This window comes from Saccostrea cucullata, unplaced genomic scaffold (assembly GCF_032062105.1).
Source record: "Saccostrea cucullata isolate Sc308-1 unplaced genomic scaffold, CSIRO_AGI_Scuc_v1 ctg1968, whole genome shotgun sequence".
In the NCBI taxonomy this organism is placed as follows: Eukaryota; Metazoa; Mollusca; class Bivalvia; order Ostreida; family Ostreidae; genus Saccostrea; species Saccostrea cuccullata.
Window position 1 is genome coordinate 31460 of NW_026921187.1, and position 19474 is coordinate 50933.

At 37.6% G+C, this 19474-nt stretch overlaps 2 protein-coding genes across 2 annotated transcripts in view; one reads left to right on the forward strand and one right to left on the reverse strand.

The window, feature by feature from the left end:
• LOC134259402 (E3 ubiquitin-protein ligase HERC2-like) overlaps positions 1–19474 on the forward strand; it is a 47718-nt gene that overhangs the window by 13878 nt on the left and 14366 nt on the right. The window contains 10 exon segments of the mRNA XM_062741986.1: positions 142–423; positions 765–846; positions 994–1137; positions 2057–2295; positions 11181–11204; positions 16695–16743; positions 16746–16944; positions 17183–17327; positions 18752–18974; positions 19140–19314. Coding sequence (XP_062597970.1) covers positions 142–423; positions 765–846; positions 994–1137; positions 2057–2295; positions 11181–11204; positions 16695–16743; positions 16746–16944; positions 17183–17327; positions 18752–18974; positions 19140–19314 — 1562 coding nt within the window.
• Positions 3587–15648, reverse strand: LOC134259404 (protein PML-like). Its single transcript, XM_062741988.1, has 2 exons — positions 15536–15648; positions 3587–5515 (listed from the first exon to the last, which is right to left on the reverse strand). The coding sequence occupies exon 2, from the start codon at positions 5513–5515 to the stop codon at positions 3779–3781; it is 1737 nt and encodes a 578-aa protein (XP_062597972.1). The 5' UTR covers positions 15536–15648; the 3' UTR covers positions 3587–3778.

Here is a 19474-nt window from a genome sequence, read left to right on the forward strand (position 1 = left end):
TTTGATTTTAACAATATTCTACAGTACTTTTCACAATTTAATTATTGTTATACAAGAATGGATTAAAAAACCATAATATTCTTGTGTAACCAAACCACTTTAATTATTCTGTTCATGTTATGATATCTCTTTCCTTTGCAGTACTTTCGCTTCATTGAGATTGGCATCAAACAATGTCGCAGCAGTGGCATCGACTGTAAGGTTCACGGTCTGACGATTCTGGGGAGGTTACGGTCGGACGAGGATGATGCTGTCGCTAACTTTTCGTTCCTGGCCTCAGACAGAGAGGAGGAAGAAGAGGAAAAGGTCAATAGTTCATCTGTCAAAAAGAAGAAGAAATCCACAACCAAGGAAATTCAGACTAATGTATTCTGCTGGGGACTGAATGACAAGGATCAGCTGGGCGGGCCTAAAGGGTCAAAGGTCAGTAGAATAACAAATGAGAACAATTTACTGTATATAGGGAGAATTTTGCTCTTATTTATTTTAGCTCTTTTTGCCCATACCTCGGTTGAGCAAATTCAAAGAATGTGATTTTCTAAACAAAAATGTGAATGGGCAAATTTAAGATGGGAAAAAATTGTTTGCAATTATGAAATGGCAACAATAAAGCGGGGTGAAAATAACCCTGCATACAATATTCATAATTCTCTGTTCCAGTTTTCAGTAGAATATGGTTACAAGAGCTTTTCATACTACATGTACTGATAAATCAAAAACAAAGAAAAAAGACCTGCTATGTTAGAAGTCATGTGTACTTTCAGATTAAACTCCCAACTTTGAATGACAACCTGTCTGCTCTGAGATGTGTACAAATTGTGGGTGGATCCAAAAGTTTATTTTGTGGTAAGTTTCAAGTCACATAAGACAGATAAAAGGTTGCACCACAGTTTGTTACAGAATTATAATTAATTGTTACATGGCAAGTCAGAGGCATTTTTTGAAATTTTAAAGTTCTGTTACAGTTACAAAAGATTTTTTCTACCTTTATAGTGACCCAAGAAGGAATGGTCTATGCTTGTGGTGAGGCCACCAATGGGAGATTAGGTCTGGGGATCAGCACAGGGACTGTCTCTGTTCCGAGACAAATCACCTCACTGAGTCAATATGTGGTCAAAAAAGTGGCAGTCCATTCAGGTAACAACAAGAAAATGACATCATTTTAGTCAATCATTTGACAACAAATAATAAAAATATATAGTTCAATAGGTAACTTTAATATTAATGCTGATGAAAAGGATTTTAAAAAATGGTGATTATTGTTAAAAAATGTGGAATATTTTTTATGCTCACATTGTTCTTGTTTAATGGAAATAGGTGGACGACACTCACTTTTGAGAAAAGTCTTTTGGCCCCGCCTTTTCAATTCAGAGACTGGGAAAAGCTAACAATTTTTTTGTAATTTTCATGAAAAATACGAAGATTTGGGGAGAAGGGGATGATGGGAAACTGATTTATTACAAAGTTTTTTAACTCGATATTCATTAACATTTCATGGAGTTTTGTCAGTTATTTGCTGAAATTAAAACTTGAACTGTGATAAACCTTATTATTTACATGGCATTGATTGAGGCCCAGAGTTGATTGAAATCAAAGGTGTCAGAATTGCTTTTGCTGACAGTACAGTGCTGCTATACAGTCACGGGGGCTTCAATGAGTGCTGCCAAAAACCCTAAAATTTTTATCATTTTAAATCATATAAATGTGAGCATGCGGGAGATATCATGATGTTCACATTGTATTAAGTGTGTAAAATGCTTGGAAAAATGCATCAACAGATTTAAAAAATATGGCCTTTTAGAAAACACTTGGGAGTATTTATTGAGATTTAGACCAATAATACAACTCATTGAGCTGTACCAAAATTGGGAATCAAGTCATTTGACAAAGTGTTGGGGGCTCATTAACAATTCCTGAGCTGTAAAAATGACATCCAAACAGATAATAAAAATATATAGTTCAATAGCTTTAATAGGCTATATGAAATTGTCACATTATTGTTTAAAAAATATGGAATATTTTTTATGCTCACGTTGTTCTTGTTTAATGGAAATAGGTGGACGACACTCACTGGCCTTGACGACTGACGGAAAAGTCTTTTCCTGGGGAGAAGGGGATGATGGGAAACTGGGACATTTCAGTCGCTGGAACTGTGATAAACCTCGGCTGATTGAGGCCCTGAAATCAAAGCGTGTCAGAGACATTGCCTGTGGGAGTTCCCATAGTGCTGCTATTACGTCTAACGGGGACCTGTACACCTGGGGGTTAGGGGAAAAGGAAAGACTGGGTTTATTGGTGACAATACAACAAGCTGAAACCCAAACAAGGGACAACAAATTGATTGGATTTATTAAAGAATTTTTAAAAAAAGTTTTTATTAGCTCAACTGAGCTGAAAGCTTAAGTGAGCTTTTCTGATCACATTTTGTCCGTCGTCCATCTGTCTGTCTAGCTGTCTGTCCGTCTGTAAACTTTTCACATTTTCGACTTCTTCTCAAGAACAGCTGGGCCAATTTCAACCAAACTTGTTACAAAGTATCCTTGGGTGAAGGGGATTCAATTTTGTTCAAATGAAGGGCCACGCCCTCATTCAAGGGGAGATAATTGGGAATTAATGAAAATTTGGTGGTATGTTTTAAAAATCTTCTACTCAAGAACCACAGTGCCAGAAAAGATGAAACTAATGGGGAAACATCCTCAGGTAGTGTAAATTCAAGTTTGTTCAAATCATGACCCCCGGGGGTAGGGTGGGGCCAAAATGGCCGACCAAATTTTTACATAGAAATATATAGGAAAATTCTTTAAAAATCTTCTTCTCAAGAATAGCAAAGCCATGATTGATCATATTTATATGGAAGCATGCTCAGGTAGTGTAGATTCAAGTGTGCTCAAATCATTACACCCGGGGGTAGGGAAGGGCCACAATGGCCGACCAAAGTTTTACAGAGAAATATATAGGAAAATTCTTTGAAAATCATCTTCTCAAGAATAACAAAACCATAATTGATCATATTGATATGGAAGCATCCTCAGGTAGTGTTGATTCAAATTTGTTCAAATCATGACCCCCAGGGGTAGGGCGGGGCCACAATGGCCCACCACAGTTTTACATAGAAATATATAGGAAAATTCTTTTAAAATCTTCTTCTCAAGAATAACAAAGCCATGATTGATTATATTTATATGGAAGCATCCTCAGGTAGTGTAGATTCAAGTTTGTTCAAATCATGACCCCCGGGGGTAGGGCGGGGTCACAATGGCCGACCAAATATAGATAGAGATATATTAGGAAATTCTTTGAAAATCATCTTCTCAAGAATAGCAAAACCATAACTGGTCAATAAGGTTTACTTTTGGATTTAAACTTTTCAATAATCAAACCAATTTCTACTTTTTCCTAGCCACAGTGCACAGGTGAGCGATGTGGCCCATGGGCCTCTTGTTTAAGATAATATATTTTAAAAGCATCAGTATTAAAATTAAATCACTTCACTGTAAGCATGAATTAATTACTGAGTATACGCATTTCACTGTAACTGTTTATATTTACTGAAAATTTAGTCATATCATTTAAACAAAGAAGAATAGACAAGATATCTTTTAATTCCAAATCCAAAGAAGTGTTTATGCAATGTTTTCCATTGAAATTAATTTACAGTATGTACAATTTGTTCAGTATAATAATGTTCAATAGACGGAACACTATTCAGAATATACATTTCTGTGCTGGAAATCACAAATTTAAGTTTTAGAATTATGTACAACTGATGGAATTATAATCACTTTATATACTTGTACACTGTCAGTGTATTGGTGTCTCGTTGTCCCACATAGAGATTGTTCTCATCATCCACACACACACTACGGGGATACTCTACCCCTTGTTGTTGTGTGAGTAATAGAGACAAGAACTGACCGTCCTGATCAAGGAGGTGAACAGTGTCACTGACACCATCACACACCAGGATGTGACCGAGGACATCAGTACAGATTCCATAGGGATTGAACTCTGACTCCTGACCTTTGTAGGAGAACCTGTGTTGTCCTGATTTATTCACCACCACTACTGCCTTTTTACTCCAGTCTGATGTACAGATATCTCCATTGATGTTTTCTGTTATGTAGTGTGGTTCACTATACAGTTTCTGTCCTTTGTTATCCCTCTGTATGTTCTGTAGTTCTTTTCCTGTCTTGTTGTACCTGGTGACTTTACCCACTTCTCCAATCTTCCACATCCCCACCAGTAAGTCCCCGTTGATGTGGGAGGAGTGTATGCTGAGTGGTGTCCAGTCTCCAGTTTTAATGAATTCAGTGATATTATTATCCTGTGTTATCCTATTGATGACTTTCTTGTATTGGTCTGTAAAGATCAGATCCCCGTCCTGTGTGACTGTGTGGTAACCAGATCCACCACTGGTTTTTATCTTCTGTATCACATTCCCCTGTAGATCTATTTGGACAAGATTACCATCATTGTCACTGATCCAGAGTCTGTCTGATTGATCTAGTGATACATGGTATACATTATCAACACCTGGTACATTGAACTCCCTGACCTTGGTGACAGAGGCAGATAGAGACAATGTTTGTTTCTTGTCAGATTTCACATGTTTATCTTGTTTTGTCTGTTGACTTGTAGATTTCATTGATGTAGAGAAAGAAGCAATTTCCATGGGCTCTACTCTTCTTAGTTTTTCTTTTTTATTTGTTACAGTTATCTTCCCCAGTAATTTATCAACATCATTTTTGCTGTATTGAGCAGGAGAAAATTCTGGTGTGACAGGTTTTGTGGTTTCTGGTATGGATTTTATTTTCAAGTTCTCAGGAAGTTTAGTTGTGAAGTTGGAGAGCTCAGTAGAGGACAGGTAACTCTGGAACTCTTTAACAAGGTCACTGAGATAGGCAATATAATCATCAAATGTCTTCTCTTGGCTCTGTAATTTCTCCAGTAATGACTTCTCTATTTGGTTTAATTCTTCCATATTTTCTGAGAGCACTGTGTCCACCATGTTTTTGAGAGACTCGGCTTCAGCCTTCATGGATGTCCGTATGCTGTCCATGATCTGTTTAACTTCTGTGGCATCTTCCCGAACTTCTCTCTGTAAATCCTGTGATGTAGGAACAAAGTAATTATGGATTTTAGAGAGTTCCGTATGGCAAATTTCAAATTTCTCTGTGTATATAACTTCTAAATCAATAAATTGATGCCCCCGATGATCTTGCATTGTTGAACACTTTGAACATAAAGGAACATTGCATTCTTCACAGAAAATATCTATATCTTTAGTGGGGTGGATCTTGCATTTCTCCACAGGAAGTTGCCTTTTGCGTTGCTGATAAAGGACCACTTCATGGTTTTTGTTTTCTGGAATCTTTAGATGTTGGTCTCTGCATGATTTACACATCTGTTGATGGCAGGAATTGCAGTAGAATTCACAATTTCTCTCACAATCTTCAAAACCACACTCCAGAAAGTGTTGGGCCGTGCCTGGAATTTTTGGTTTGGAAAGAGCCATCTGAAATTAACATTGAAAAGTTTGTTACATGCATATGGATTTTAAAATTGTAACAGTTTTACATATTGTATTTAATTGTTAAGTTAAACTAAAATCAACTTCAGAAAACAAATGCGCGCGACAAATTTCATCGAGTTCGGAAAACAGCAGAGAGGAAATTCGGAATGTATAACGAAATCTAGTAGTGCTATTCTCAGATGCAGAAATTTATGCATAATTCAATAAATTTTATTCAAAAAGCCGAAGAATTAATAAGTTGACAGTGCAATTAGTTTTTATTTGTTTATTTAATCTTTTATTCATTTATTTATTTAATATTTATTTATTTATTTATTTATTTATTTATTTATTTATTTATTTTAATTGTAATAATTATTAATATACTAAGTAACTTATTTATTCATTAGGAAATTTATTTGTCTGTTTATTTATAAATACATTCTTTTCTTCATTAATTAATAATTCTAATGAATAATTAATTGTTCTATATATTTATTAATCATTTATTCTTTTATTTAATTAATAAATTTATAGATTAATTCATTATTTATGTTTTAATTCATTTATATTTAAATTTGTTTGTTTATTTGTTTACTTACTTTATATTTTTCTTCATTGTTTATTTATTTATTGGTGTTTTTCTTTATCTACTGGTTTATTTATTATTTCTGATAATTAAGTAAATGTTTGATTTACTAATAAATAATTTATTTTATTAATTTATCATATTTATTCCTTTTTATTATTATCTTTTAGAATTAATCAATTAATGAATTAATTAATTTTTATCTATTTTCTTAATTATCTTTTTATTTATCTCTCTCTCTCTCTCTCTTTGATATAGACAGGTTCTGTTTATGTATTGCTAGGGTTTATGTTCCCATCACCAGGGTTTGTATACCCATCACCAGGGTCTATATACACATCACCAGGGTCTGTATTTTCTATCACCAGGGTCTATATTATCTATCACCAGGGTCTGTATACCCATCACCAGGGTCTGTATACCCATCACCAGGGTCTATATACCCATCACCAGGGTCTATATACCCATCACCAGGGTTTGTATACCCATCACCAGGGTCTATATACCCATCACCAGGGTCTATATTCACATCACCAGGGTCCATATTATTTATCACCAGGGTTTATATACCCATCACAAGGGTCTGTATACCCATCACCAGGGTCTGTATACCCATCACCAGGGTCTATATACCCATCGCCAGGGTCTGTATACCCATCACCAGGGTCTATATTATCTATCACCAGGGTCTATATACCCATCACCAGGGTCTATATACCCATCACCAGGGTCTATATTATCTATCACCAGGGTCTGTATACCCATCACCAGGGTCTATATACCCATCACCAGGGTCTGTATACCCATCACCAGGGTCTATATACCCATCACCAGGGTTTATATACCCATCACCAGGGTCTATATTATCTATCACCAGGGTTTATATACCCATCACCAGGGTCTGTATACCCCTCACCAGGGTCTGTATACCCCTCACCAGGGTCTATATACCCATCACCAGGGTCCATATTATTTATCACCAGGGTTTATATACCCATCACGAGGGTCTGTATACCCATCACCAGGGTCTGTATACCCATCACCAGGGTCTGTATACCCATCACCAGGGTCTATATACCCATCACCAGGGTCTGTATACCCATCACCAGGGTCTGTATACCCATCACCAGGGTCTATATTATCTATCACCAGGGTCTGTATACCCATCACCAGGGTCTATATATCCATCACCAGGGTCTGTATTATCTATCACCAGGGTCTGTATACCCATCACCAGGGTCTATATACCCATCACCAGGGTTTGTATACACATCACCAGGGTCTGTATACCCATCACCAGGGTTTATATACCCATCACCAGGGTCTATATACTCATCACGATTATCTATCACCAGAGTCTGTATACCCATCACCAGGGTCTATATACCCATCACCAGGGTTTATATACCCATCACCAGGGTCTATGCACCCATCACCAGGGTCTGTATTATCTATCACCAGGGTCTGTATACCCATCACCAGGGACTATATACCAATCACCAGGGTTTATATACCCACCACCAGGGTCTAAATACCCATCACCAGGGTTTGTATACTCATCACCAGGGTCTGTATACCCATCACCAGGGTCTATATACCCATCACCAGTGTCCATATTATCTATCACCAGGGTTTGTATACCCATCACCAGGGTCTGTATACCCACGACCAGGGTCTGTATACCCATCACTAGGGTCTGTATTATCTATCACCAGGGTCTGTATACCCATCACCAGGGTCTGTATTATCTATCACCAGGGTCTGTATACCCATCACCAGGGTCTATATACCCATCACCAGGGTTTGTATACACATCACCAGGGTCTGTATACCCATCACCAGGGTTTATATACCCCTCACCAGGGTCTGTATACCCCTCACCAGGGTCTGTATACCCCTAACTAGGGTCTATATACCCATCACTAGGGTCTGTATTGTCTATCACCAGGGTCTGTATACCCATCACCAGGGTCTGTATTATCTATCACCAGGGTCTGTATACTCATCCCCAGGGTCTTTATACCCATCACCAGGGCTTGTATACCCATCACCAGGGTCTATATACCCATCACCAGGGTCTGTATACCCATGTTTCACTATGTATCACTCAGGGTCTTTATCACAAGGTCTTGTGTGTAACTAATATTACGGTAGCACCAAGGGTATGTGTATCATTAAAGGTCTGTGTACTACCACCAAAGGTGTCTATCACCAACAGTCTATGTATCAATAAGGGTCTATGTATCACCAAGGGTATATTTATTACCAAGGGTATGTGCATCATAAAGTGTCTGTCAATAACCAGGGGTCTGTGTTTCAACAAGGGTTTCTATCATCAGGGGTACTGTATATGTATCACAAAGGGCCTATTTATCACCTAGGGTCTGTATCAACAAGGGTAAATGTATCTCCAAGGGTCTATGTATCACCATGATTATGTGTATCACCAAGATTATGTGTATCACCAAGGGTAAATGTATCTCCAAGGGTCTATGTATCACCAAGATTATGTGTATCACCAAGGGTAAATGTATCTCCAAGGGTCTATGTATCACCAAGATTATGTGTATCACCGAGATTATGTGTATCACCAAGGGTATGCGTATCATAAAGGGTTTGTGTTCTACCAGGGGTCTATGTATCACCAAGTGTCTATGTATCACCAGTGGTCTATGTGTCGTCAAGGGTCTTTTTATCACCAAGGGTATGTGTATTACCTAGGGTGTGTGTATCACGAAGTGTCGGTGTATCAACTAGGTTCTATGTATCACCAAGGGTATGTGTATCACCTAGGATCTGTCTATCACCAGTGGTCTTTGTATCACCAAAGGTCTGTGTATCACCTAGGGCTTGTGTATCACCAGTGGTCTATGTATCACCAAGGGTTTATATATCACCTGGAGTCTGTATCAACAAGGATAAGTTTACTTAGGGTATGTATGTCACTAAGGGTCTATATTACCAATGATATGTATATCACCAAGGGTTTGTGTATTATTGAGGGTCTGTGTATCACCAAGGGTATATATTGTATCACCTAGGGTCTGTGTATCAACTAGGGTCTGTGTATCACCAAAGGTCTATGTATCACCTTTGTCCATCAGCAGGGTTTGAATACCTTTCATAAGAGTGTGCATGTTTATTACATATGTCTGAATACCCATATCAAGGAAATTTTTATTTTTGCAGGGTTTTATTGCATTATTTATTAGGCCTATATGGGGTCTAACATAATCTGCATTATTAAAATGAAATCCAATATTAAGAAGGTCTCTGGATGTGTTTAGTAAAGTTCACCTCTTGTAGAGAAGGCATGATCGAATTGTATAAAGAAATACATGTATATTGATTTTCTCATGATTAAAATTTCTTGATTCTAATATTGATTTATTTACTTTTTATTGTGTAGTGTAAGCCTGTTAAAGAGGATGCAAAGGACATTCAAATTAACTTAAAACGTTGGGCAAAGAGTTTATTTATGTGGATTGTGAAGAATCATGATGTATTTTGATTCCTCATGATGTATTTTGATTCCTCTTTTGGATATTCCCGTGGGGATCCAGGTTAGAATAGGTCCTCAGTACCCCCTTGTTTGTCATAAAAGGCGACTAAATGGGGCGGTCCTTCGGATGAGACCGTATAAACCGAGGCCCCGTGTCACAGCAGGTGTGGCATGATAAAGATCACTCCCTGCTCAAAGGCCGTAAGTGCCGAGCATAGGCCTAAATTTGCAGCCCTTCATCGGCAATGGTGACGTCCTCATATCAGTGAAATATTCTGGAGAGGGACGTTAAACAGTATACAATCAATCAATCTATCAATCTTTTGGATAAATTGAGATAATTTTTATTAACAAAATATTTATTTATACCTTAGTCGACTATTCATTTACTTTATTCGAATAATAGTTGAATATTCGGGACATTTGATGGAAATAAAATTTTAATAATTCAGATTTCACTTGTACATAAATGAGTTATATTTATAACAAAAACCTCCTTACCTGCATTTATAAAAAGTAACATGAAATATTTATGTGTATGTTTCACATAGATGTTAAGAGGCACCTAACGTATTGACAAGGCACGTAACAAGGGGGGGGGGTGTTGCCCCCTTCCCCCTGTTTTCTAAACGCATCATTTAACTTTTGAACATATTCATTGAAAGGTCGACCCCCTATACTTTTCAGAAGATCGGACTCTCATATTCAACATATGAATTATCTATTACAAACCGTTTATGAATACTTAATTTTTTTTTATCTTATGATAATGTTTAATTTTCAAACACTTATTGTAAATCAAAAGCGGCTAAGGGAAAGGATAACAATTTTATACGTAATTTTAATTAGGCGATTGTGGCCGGTGTCAACCCTTTCCTGTCTCAAAAGAACCTGACAATAGCCAGCAATTGTTCTTTCAGCAACAAGGCCGGCTAAGAATTACTAGTACCCTGATCAAAGCATAATTCACCTGTATAATGCCCCTGACAAAACTATTAGGAGTCCAATTTATTTTGCATATGATCTTTGACCTTGACATTTGACCTTAACAAAACTTTGATCTTGGCCAAAGCTTTGCACTTGATGCGACAGGTCTTTTACATCTTCATGTGAAAAGATTTGACAAATGAACTTTGCCATAGACGACTGCATCCCATTCAAAAATTACAGACACTGCATATCATTTCCCTGAAGCAAAACTACACTTTGGTTTTCTGCTTGACAAAATGTCATTCTTCAGAATTTGTAGAATGCATCTATTTTGGCACTTTTGTTCTACTGTCATAAACCTCTACATCGAACATAAATGAAATTTGAACTTTGTGTTGGTCGATCTACTTTCATGAGGATTTATACCATTGCACACTTTATTCATTAATTATGAAGAGATGTATATGTTCAGATTTTCTGTGGAACAAATGAACAACATGATGGAATTTTATGATTTCTTTCCATTTATGAAATAGATGAATCAAGATACATAATGACCGAAATTTTCAATGTCAAAATATTTCCACATAAATAAAAAATCTTTGTCTATCTATATAGTTCAATGTCCTTTGCTTCCTCCTTAACAGGATTCAACTACAAAATAAAAAAAGGTATGCTATAATGACAACATAAAATAATAACTTTAGATCAAGAAATTTTAATCTCAAGACAATCATTATAGTTCATTATACAATTCGATCAGGCCTTCTCTACAAGATGTTAACCTTGTAAGTGAACACACCCAAAGACATCCTTAAAAGTAATTAGATTTCATTTTGATAATGCAAAAAATGTTGGACATCCTACAGAAAATAAGGTACTTCGACCCCGCAAGAGGGAAAATCCTTAATATGACTTTTCAGACTTATGTAATAAGTATACACACTCTTTTGATAGGTTAATGATCATTGCTGATGGACAAAAAGGACACAAACCCTTGGTGATACACAGACCCTTGGTGATACATAGACCCTTGGTGATATATAGACCCAAGGTGATACATAGACCCTAGGTGAAAACCCTTGGTGATACACAGATCCTTGGTGATACAAAGACGTTAGGTGATACACAAACCCTTTGTGATACACAGACCCTAGGTGATACACAGACCCTATGTGATACAAAGACCCTTGGTGATACATAGACCCTTGGTGATACATAGACCCTTGGTGATACATAGACCCTTGGTGATACATAGACCCTTGGTGATACATAGACCCTAGGTGAAAACCCTTGGTGATACACAGATCCTTGGTGATACACAGACCCAAGGTGATACATAGACCCTTGGTAATACACAGACCCTTGGTTATACATAGACCCCTGGTAATACACAGACCCTTGGTGATACATTGACCCTTGGTGACACACGGACCCTTGGTAATACATTGACCCTTGGTGACAAATAGACCCTAGGTGATACAAACAAGCACTTGGTGATAAACATAACCTTTGTGATACAGTCCCTTGGTGATACACATACCGTTGGTGAAGCACAGGACATTGGTAATATACATACTTTTTATGATACATAGACCCTTGGTGACAAAGACCCTGCGTGATACATAGAGTCATAGACCCTTGTTGATACTAAGACCCTTGACAAACCCTCTGCGATGCACATACTCTTGGTTATATTAAAAACCAAACCCATGCAAATACAGACTCTTTATGATACACCATTGTTAATATAGAGAAAAGTGATCAATATACAGAGACTGGTAATAAGTTTGTAGACCCTGGTACGTGACAGGTAATACCTATCCTAGATATAGATATACAGACCTTGATGATTGGTAATAGCGGTAATGACTCTGGTGATGGGCATATAGAACCTGTAGAGTGGGTATAAAGACCCTGGTGATGAGTATTACAGACCCTGGTGATGGGTATACAAACCCTGGTGATGGGTATACAGACCCTGGTGATGGGTATACAGACCCTGGTGATGGGTATACAGACCCTGGTGATGGGTGTATAGACCCTGGTGATGGGTATATAAACCTTGGGGATAGATAATATGGACCCTGGTGATGTGAATATAGATCCTGGTGATGGGTATACAGACCCTGGTAATAGATAATACAGACCCTGGTGATGGGTATACAAACCCTGGTGATGGGTAAATAGACCGTGGTGATGTGTATACAGACCCTGGTGATGGGTATATAGACCCTGGTGATGGGTATATAGACCCTGGTCATGGGTACACAGACCCTGGTGATGGGTTTATAAATCCTGGTGATGGGGATACAGACCCTGGTGATGGGTATATAGACCCTGAAGATGGGTATAAAGACCCTAGTGATGGGTATATAGACCCTGGTGATGGGTATACAGACCCTGGTAATAGATAATACAGACCCTGGTGATGGGTATATAGACCCTGGTGATGGGTATACAGACCCTGGTGATGGGTATACAGACCCTGGTGATGGGTATACAAACCCTGTTGATGGGTAAATAGACCGTGGTGATGTGTATACAGACCCTGGTGATGGGTATACAGACCCTGGTGATGGGTGTATAGACCCTGGTGATGGGTATATAAACCCTGGTGATAGATAATATGGACCCTGGTGATGGGTATACAGATCCTGGTGATGGGTATACAGACCCTTGTGATGGGTGTATAGACCCTGGTGATGGGTATATAGACCCTGGTGATAAATAATATGAACCCTGGTGATGTGAATATAGACCCTGGTGATGGGTATATAGACCCTGGTGATGGGTATATAAACCCTGGTGATAGATAATATGGACCCTGGTGATGTGAATATAGACCCTGGTGATGTGAATATAGACCTTGATGATGGGTATATAGACCCTGGTGATAGATAATATAGACCCTGGTGATGGGTATACAGACCCTGGTGATGGGTATACAGACCCTGGTGATGGGTATACAAACCCTGGTGATGGGTATACAGACCCTGGTGATGGGTATACAGAACCTGGTGATGAGTATACAAACCCTGGTGATGGGTATTTAGACTCTGGTGGTGGGTATACAGACCCTGGTGATGTGTATATAGACCCTGGTGATGGGTATACAGACCCTGGTGATAGGTATATAGACCCTGGTGATGGGTATACAGACCCTGGTGATGGGTATACAAACCCTGGTGATGGGTATATAGACCCTGGTGATGGGTATACAGACCCTGGTGATGGGTATATAGACCCTGGTGATGGGTATATAAACCCTGGTGATAGATAATACAGACCCTGGTGATGTGAATATAGACCCTGGTGATGGATATATAGACCCTGGTGATGGGTATATAGACCCTGGTGATGGGTATATAGACCCTGGTGAGGGGTATACAGACCCTGGTGATGGGTATATAGACCCTGGTGATGGGTATATAGACCCTGGTGATGGGTATATAAACCCTGGTGATGGGTATATAGACCCTGGTGATGGGTATACAGACCCTGGTGATAGATAATATAGACCCTGGTGATGGGTATATAAACCCTGGTGATGGGTATACAGACCCTGGTGATGGGTATACAAACCCTGGTGATGGGTATATAGACCCTGGTCATGGGTATACAGACCCTGGTGATGGGCATATAGACCTGGTGATGGGTATATAGACCCTGGTGATGGGTATACAGACCCTGGTGATGGGTATATGGACCCTGGTGAGGGGTATACAGACCCTGGTGATGGGTATATAAACCCTGGTGATAGATAATATGGACCCTGGTGATGGGTATACAGACCCTGGTGATGGGTATAAAGACCCTGGTGATATAAACCCTGGTGATAGATAAAATGGACCCTGGTGATGGGTATATAGAGCCTGGTGATGGGTATATAGACCCTGGTGATGGGTATACAGAGAGAGAGAGAGAGAGAGAGAGAGAGAGAGAGAGAGAGAGAGAGAGACCCTGGTGAGAAAATACAGAGTGATGTGTATATAGACCCTGGTGATGGGAAGACAAACCCTGGTGATGGGAAATAACCCCTAGCAATACATAAACAAAATATATTAAAGAGAGAGAGAGAGAGAGAGAAATAATAAATAAAAAGATAATGAAAAAAAATTAATTAATTCATTAATAATAATAAAAAGGAATAAATATGATAAATTAATAAAATAAATTATTTATTAGTAAATCAAACATTTACTTAATTATCAGAAATAATAAATAAACCAGTAGATAAAGAAAAACACCAATAAATAAATAAACAATGAAGAAAAATATAAAGTAAGTAAACAAATAAACAAACAAATTAAAATATAAATGAATTAAATCATAAATAATAAATTAATCTATAAATTTATTAATTAAATAAAAGAATAAATGATTAATAAATATATAGAACAATTGATTACTCATTAGAATTATTAATTAATGAAGAAAAAAATGTATTCATAAATAAACAGACAAATAAATTTCCTAATGAATAAATACGTTACTTAGTTTATTAATAATTATTACAATTAAAAAATTAAAAAATAAATGAATAAAAAAAAATAATAAATAAATATTATATAAATAAATAAAATATAAATAAATAAATAAATAAATAAATAAATGAATATAAATAAACAAATAAAAACTAATTGCACTGTCAACTTATTAATTCTTCGGCTTTTTAAATAAAATTTTATTGAATTATGCATAAATTTCTGCATCTGAGAATAGCACTACTAGTTTTCGTAATACATTCCGAATTTCCTCTCTGCTGTTTTCCGAACTCGATGTAAATTTGTCGCGCGCATGCGCTCTGCCTGGTTATAGAGGCTGGTTACGAGATATAAAAATGTATTCATATTATACCTCCTTAAATGGAACGCTGCCATAAAGGTGTAAAGTTTGTAATCTATTCTGTTGTATCAAATCTGAGATTATCTTAGACAAATAGGACTTGAGTAAGCAAAATGCCCTAGCATATCTGCTAGCTAACATGCCAGATACTTACTTTTGACACAATGGGCCTCTAAATGTATATTTCTGTTCAGCAAACTTTGGAATGTACAATGAAGGAGGGAGATTTTAGTCGAGACTTAGACGAGATCTGTAATTTACTTCCTGGGTGGAGATAAATATAGATTTAAATCTCCTAAGTACATCTGTACTTTAGTACCAAATGAATAATAGTGTTAAATATAGTATGTTTTTACAGGGGGGAAAATGTTATGAAGTAAACATTTTTATTTTACAAAATTATATCCAAATTTTTTTATAAAAGATATATAATTACCGGGGTATGTGTATTTGTTAGCTTTATGAGCCAAAAAAGTAGTGGTAAGGTTGAAAAGTGTTTTATTACCTAACCACTTTATAATTAATTAAATTGGAATAAAAACACACAATCAATAAAAAGTTTTCACAACTGTTTATTCACATACTTGTCTATTATTTAGCTGAACACAAAATATAAAGATTAAATCAATATTTTTAATTTAAAGTAATACTTAATAAATTGACTGTTTGTGTGTTTTATCTAAATTTGATTAATTATAGAGCAGGTAAATAGTGATGTCGTGATCATCAAAACGTTTGAATATCATGATGACGCTTTAAACAGGCAACAGTTCATTCTGTGGACCGGTCAACACTTCACTGTTTCATGATCGCAAAAACATAAAGTAAATCGTGAAACAGTTCAAAATGCCTTATTATAATTTATATAGTAGGTTAGGTAATAAAGGCGCTAGCAAATTTCCAAAAGTTAGGCTCAATGGCCTTATGTGCAGAGTATAGGACAAAACTTGAGATCTCCATCGACAAGTGGTAGCATCTCCATATGAATGAAAAATTCTTGAGAGGGATAATGAAAAATTCTTGAGAGGGATGTTTAAAACAGCATACAATCAATCATCTCAAAAACCAATGGACCAGAAAATCTGAAACTTACAAGTATGTGGAAGCATCCTTGGGTAGTGTAGATTCTAAATTTGTTCAAATCATGGCCCCAGGGGGTACATGTAGGGTGGGGCCACAATAGCTATTGCAAGGTGAAAACTGTGGCCCATGGGCCTCTTGTTGCGTTTTGTAGCCCACCTTCATTGAAAAAATCAATCTTTTTTTTTAAAAAAAGTTACTTTATTCTCGATGCATTAAATATTTTAATTTAGGTCAAACACTTGGCCCATCAGCGAGTGGTACAGGTGGCCTGTGGCAGTCACAACGTACCCTGGCCCTCACAGACGAGGGCTACGTCTACTCCTGGGGGGACGGGGACTTTGGAAAACTGGGTCGAGGGGGGAGTGAGGGATGTAATGTCCCTCATGAAGTGGAGAGACTGAGGGATCAGAAGGTGTGTCAGATTGAGTGTGGTGCCCAGTTCTCATTGGCTCTGACCAAGTCTGGACAAGTGTGGACATGGTGAGCATTTATTCCATAATGAATATATACATGTACTAGATATGGCTTACCTTTGAATTGCATGTGTCTGTGCTTGATAAAGAATGAAATGATTCCATTGCCTTTTACCAATCAGTTTGTCAGAGAAATAGTACCTACTGGTAAATTAATTTTGCAGCAGCTTAAGATTTATCAGGTCACAGAAATCGAAGAGGAATTATAAAATAATAAATTGATGCGCTTCAATTCATGTTTTTAGGGGCAAAGGTGACTATTTTCGATTGGGTCATGGAACAGATGCTCATGTAAGAAAGCCTCAGATTGTAGAGGGACTGAAGGGGAAGAAGATCGTCCATGTAGCCGTGGGGGCCCTCCACTGTCTGGCCGTCACTGACACAGGGCAGGTGAGTCAAATGTACTCAGGTTTTACAGACCTATGGGAGATATTTTTACACCCCCCGCAAACGAAAATATATAGGAATCACCTTGTTGCATTTTGTAGTCCACCTTCATTGAAAAAATCAATCTTTCTTACAGAGGGACATTAGAATCTACTACTCCACACTAAGATTGCTCATAAAAAGTGTGCATGACCTTGACTCAAAGGTCATTTTGGGGAAGTTCAAGGTCACTGGAAGAAAACCATAATTTGTCCGGTCCATATCAGCTTAGTGGATAAACAGGTAGGTTCCATTTCACACAAAGATTGCCCATGACCCAAGGGTGTGTCATGACCTCACAAGGTCAGGGGAAGTTCAGGTCACTGGGAGAAAAATTTCAAAATTCATGTTTGACACATATCTTTTATGGATAAACTTGGTAGGTTCTCATTTCATACAAAGATTGCTCATGACCCAAGGGTGTGTCATGACCTTGACCCAAGGTCATTTGGGGAAGTTCAAGGTCACTGGTAGAAAAAATTCATAAGGTGTGTCCATATTAAGGATAAAGTGGTAGGTTCTCATTTCATACAAAGATTGCCCATGACCCAAGGGTGTGTCATGACCTTGACCCAAGGTCATTTGGGGAAGTTCAAGGTGAGACTGGAAGAAAAATTTCATAATTCGTGTCCGGTCTGAATATGGATTCATTTCACATAAAGATATGCCCATGACCAAGGGTGTGTCATGACCTTGACCCATGTGTCTGTGCACTGGTAAAAATGAAATAATTCCATGTCCCTTTTACCTTAAGGATAAACTTGGTAGGTTTTCATTTCACACAAAGATTGCCTATGACCTATGGGTGTGTCATGACCTTGATTTATCAGGTCAAGGAAGTTCAAGGACTGATAAAATAAAATTTTATAAGTCGTGTTTGATACATATCTTTATTATGCAAAAACTTACTTCTGAAAAACCCAGCGGTGGGTATTTTGTCCCAATTGGACAGTTCTAGTTAAAATGTATACTGTGGTTTCATCAATATTTGTTGAGCACCAATTTTCGTGGATTTCGTTGTTGAGTAGCTCCACGAATTCAAATGTTCATTGAATTACGAAATATGACATTCATTTGTATGGGCAATGCTTTTGTCCACGGCCGTCACTGACACGGGGCAGGAAAATGTCTGTTTTACAAGGAAAATACAGACCCAACGAAAATTGATTTTAAAATATAGTAATGTAAACTTAGTTGAATTTTACATTGAAGATAAGTAAACATACATGTACATCCACAGCTTGTTAATCACTATTCAGTCATTTTGTATCAAGAAGCAGGATTAGATGGATGGAAGTTTACTGCCCTAATAGTTTTGATATTTTGAAATACAATAATTGAAGGAGTTGAAATTTTTTAACATTCTCACTATGAATTTTTTTGTCTAGGTGTATGCTTGGGGAGATAATGACCATGGACAGCAAGGAAATGGAACCACCACGGTCAACAGAAAGCCTGCCCTGGTGGTGCTGGAGGGGTACAAGATCAGTAAGGTAGCATGTGGTTCCTCTCACAGCATTGCCTGGGCCACCACCGACATGTCTGTCCCCACCACCCATGAACCAGTGCTGTTCTCCACCTCCAGGGATCCCCTGGGGGCAACACTTCTGGGTAAGGATTAGGACTACAATTCATTCCTATTGTATGAAGACTTGACTGATATGGGGGGCATATCAGAAAATGAGGGGCATTCTAGATGGAATTTGTTGATTTTTTTGTATATTTCTTTTTAACATTAAGCTGTAATATTATTTTTTTTTTGTTGATTTAAAAAAGGTGTGAATGAGAGCAATGCTGAGGAGAACTCAGTATCTACCACTGCCTCCCAAAACTCAACATCCAAAACTGTACGTCCATCTCTGGCCAAAATCATTCTATCCCAGGACACAGACACCAGTAAACAACAGGCCCTGGGTTACATACTGACCGCTCTACAGATTCTCTACTCCAGGTAAAGGCTTTGGTCTGGTCTGTCTGAATTTATCTTTTACGTAGCCTTATTTCATAAAAAAGAGGAGTGCAATAAAATTAGTTAAAAAAATATATATTGTGAACTTAATTGATATCATGAAATACAATAAACCAATTCTTTGAGCCCTTGCACTTCATTA

Excerpts from the sequence above, each read along its gene's own strand:
- LOC134259404 (XM_062741988.1), bottom strand. The coding sequence starts at position 5,515 with ATGGCTCTTTCCAAACCAAAAATTCCAGGCACGGCCCAACACTTTCTG.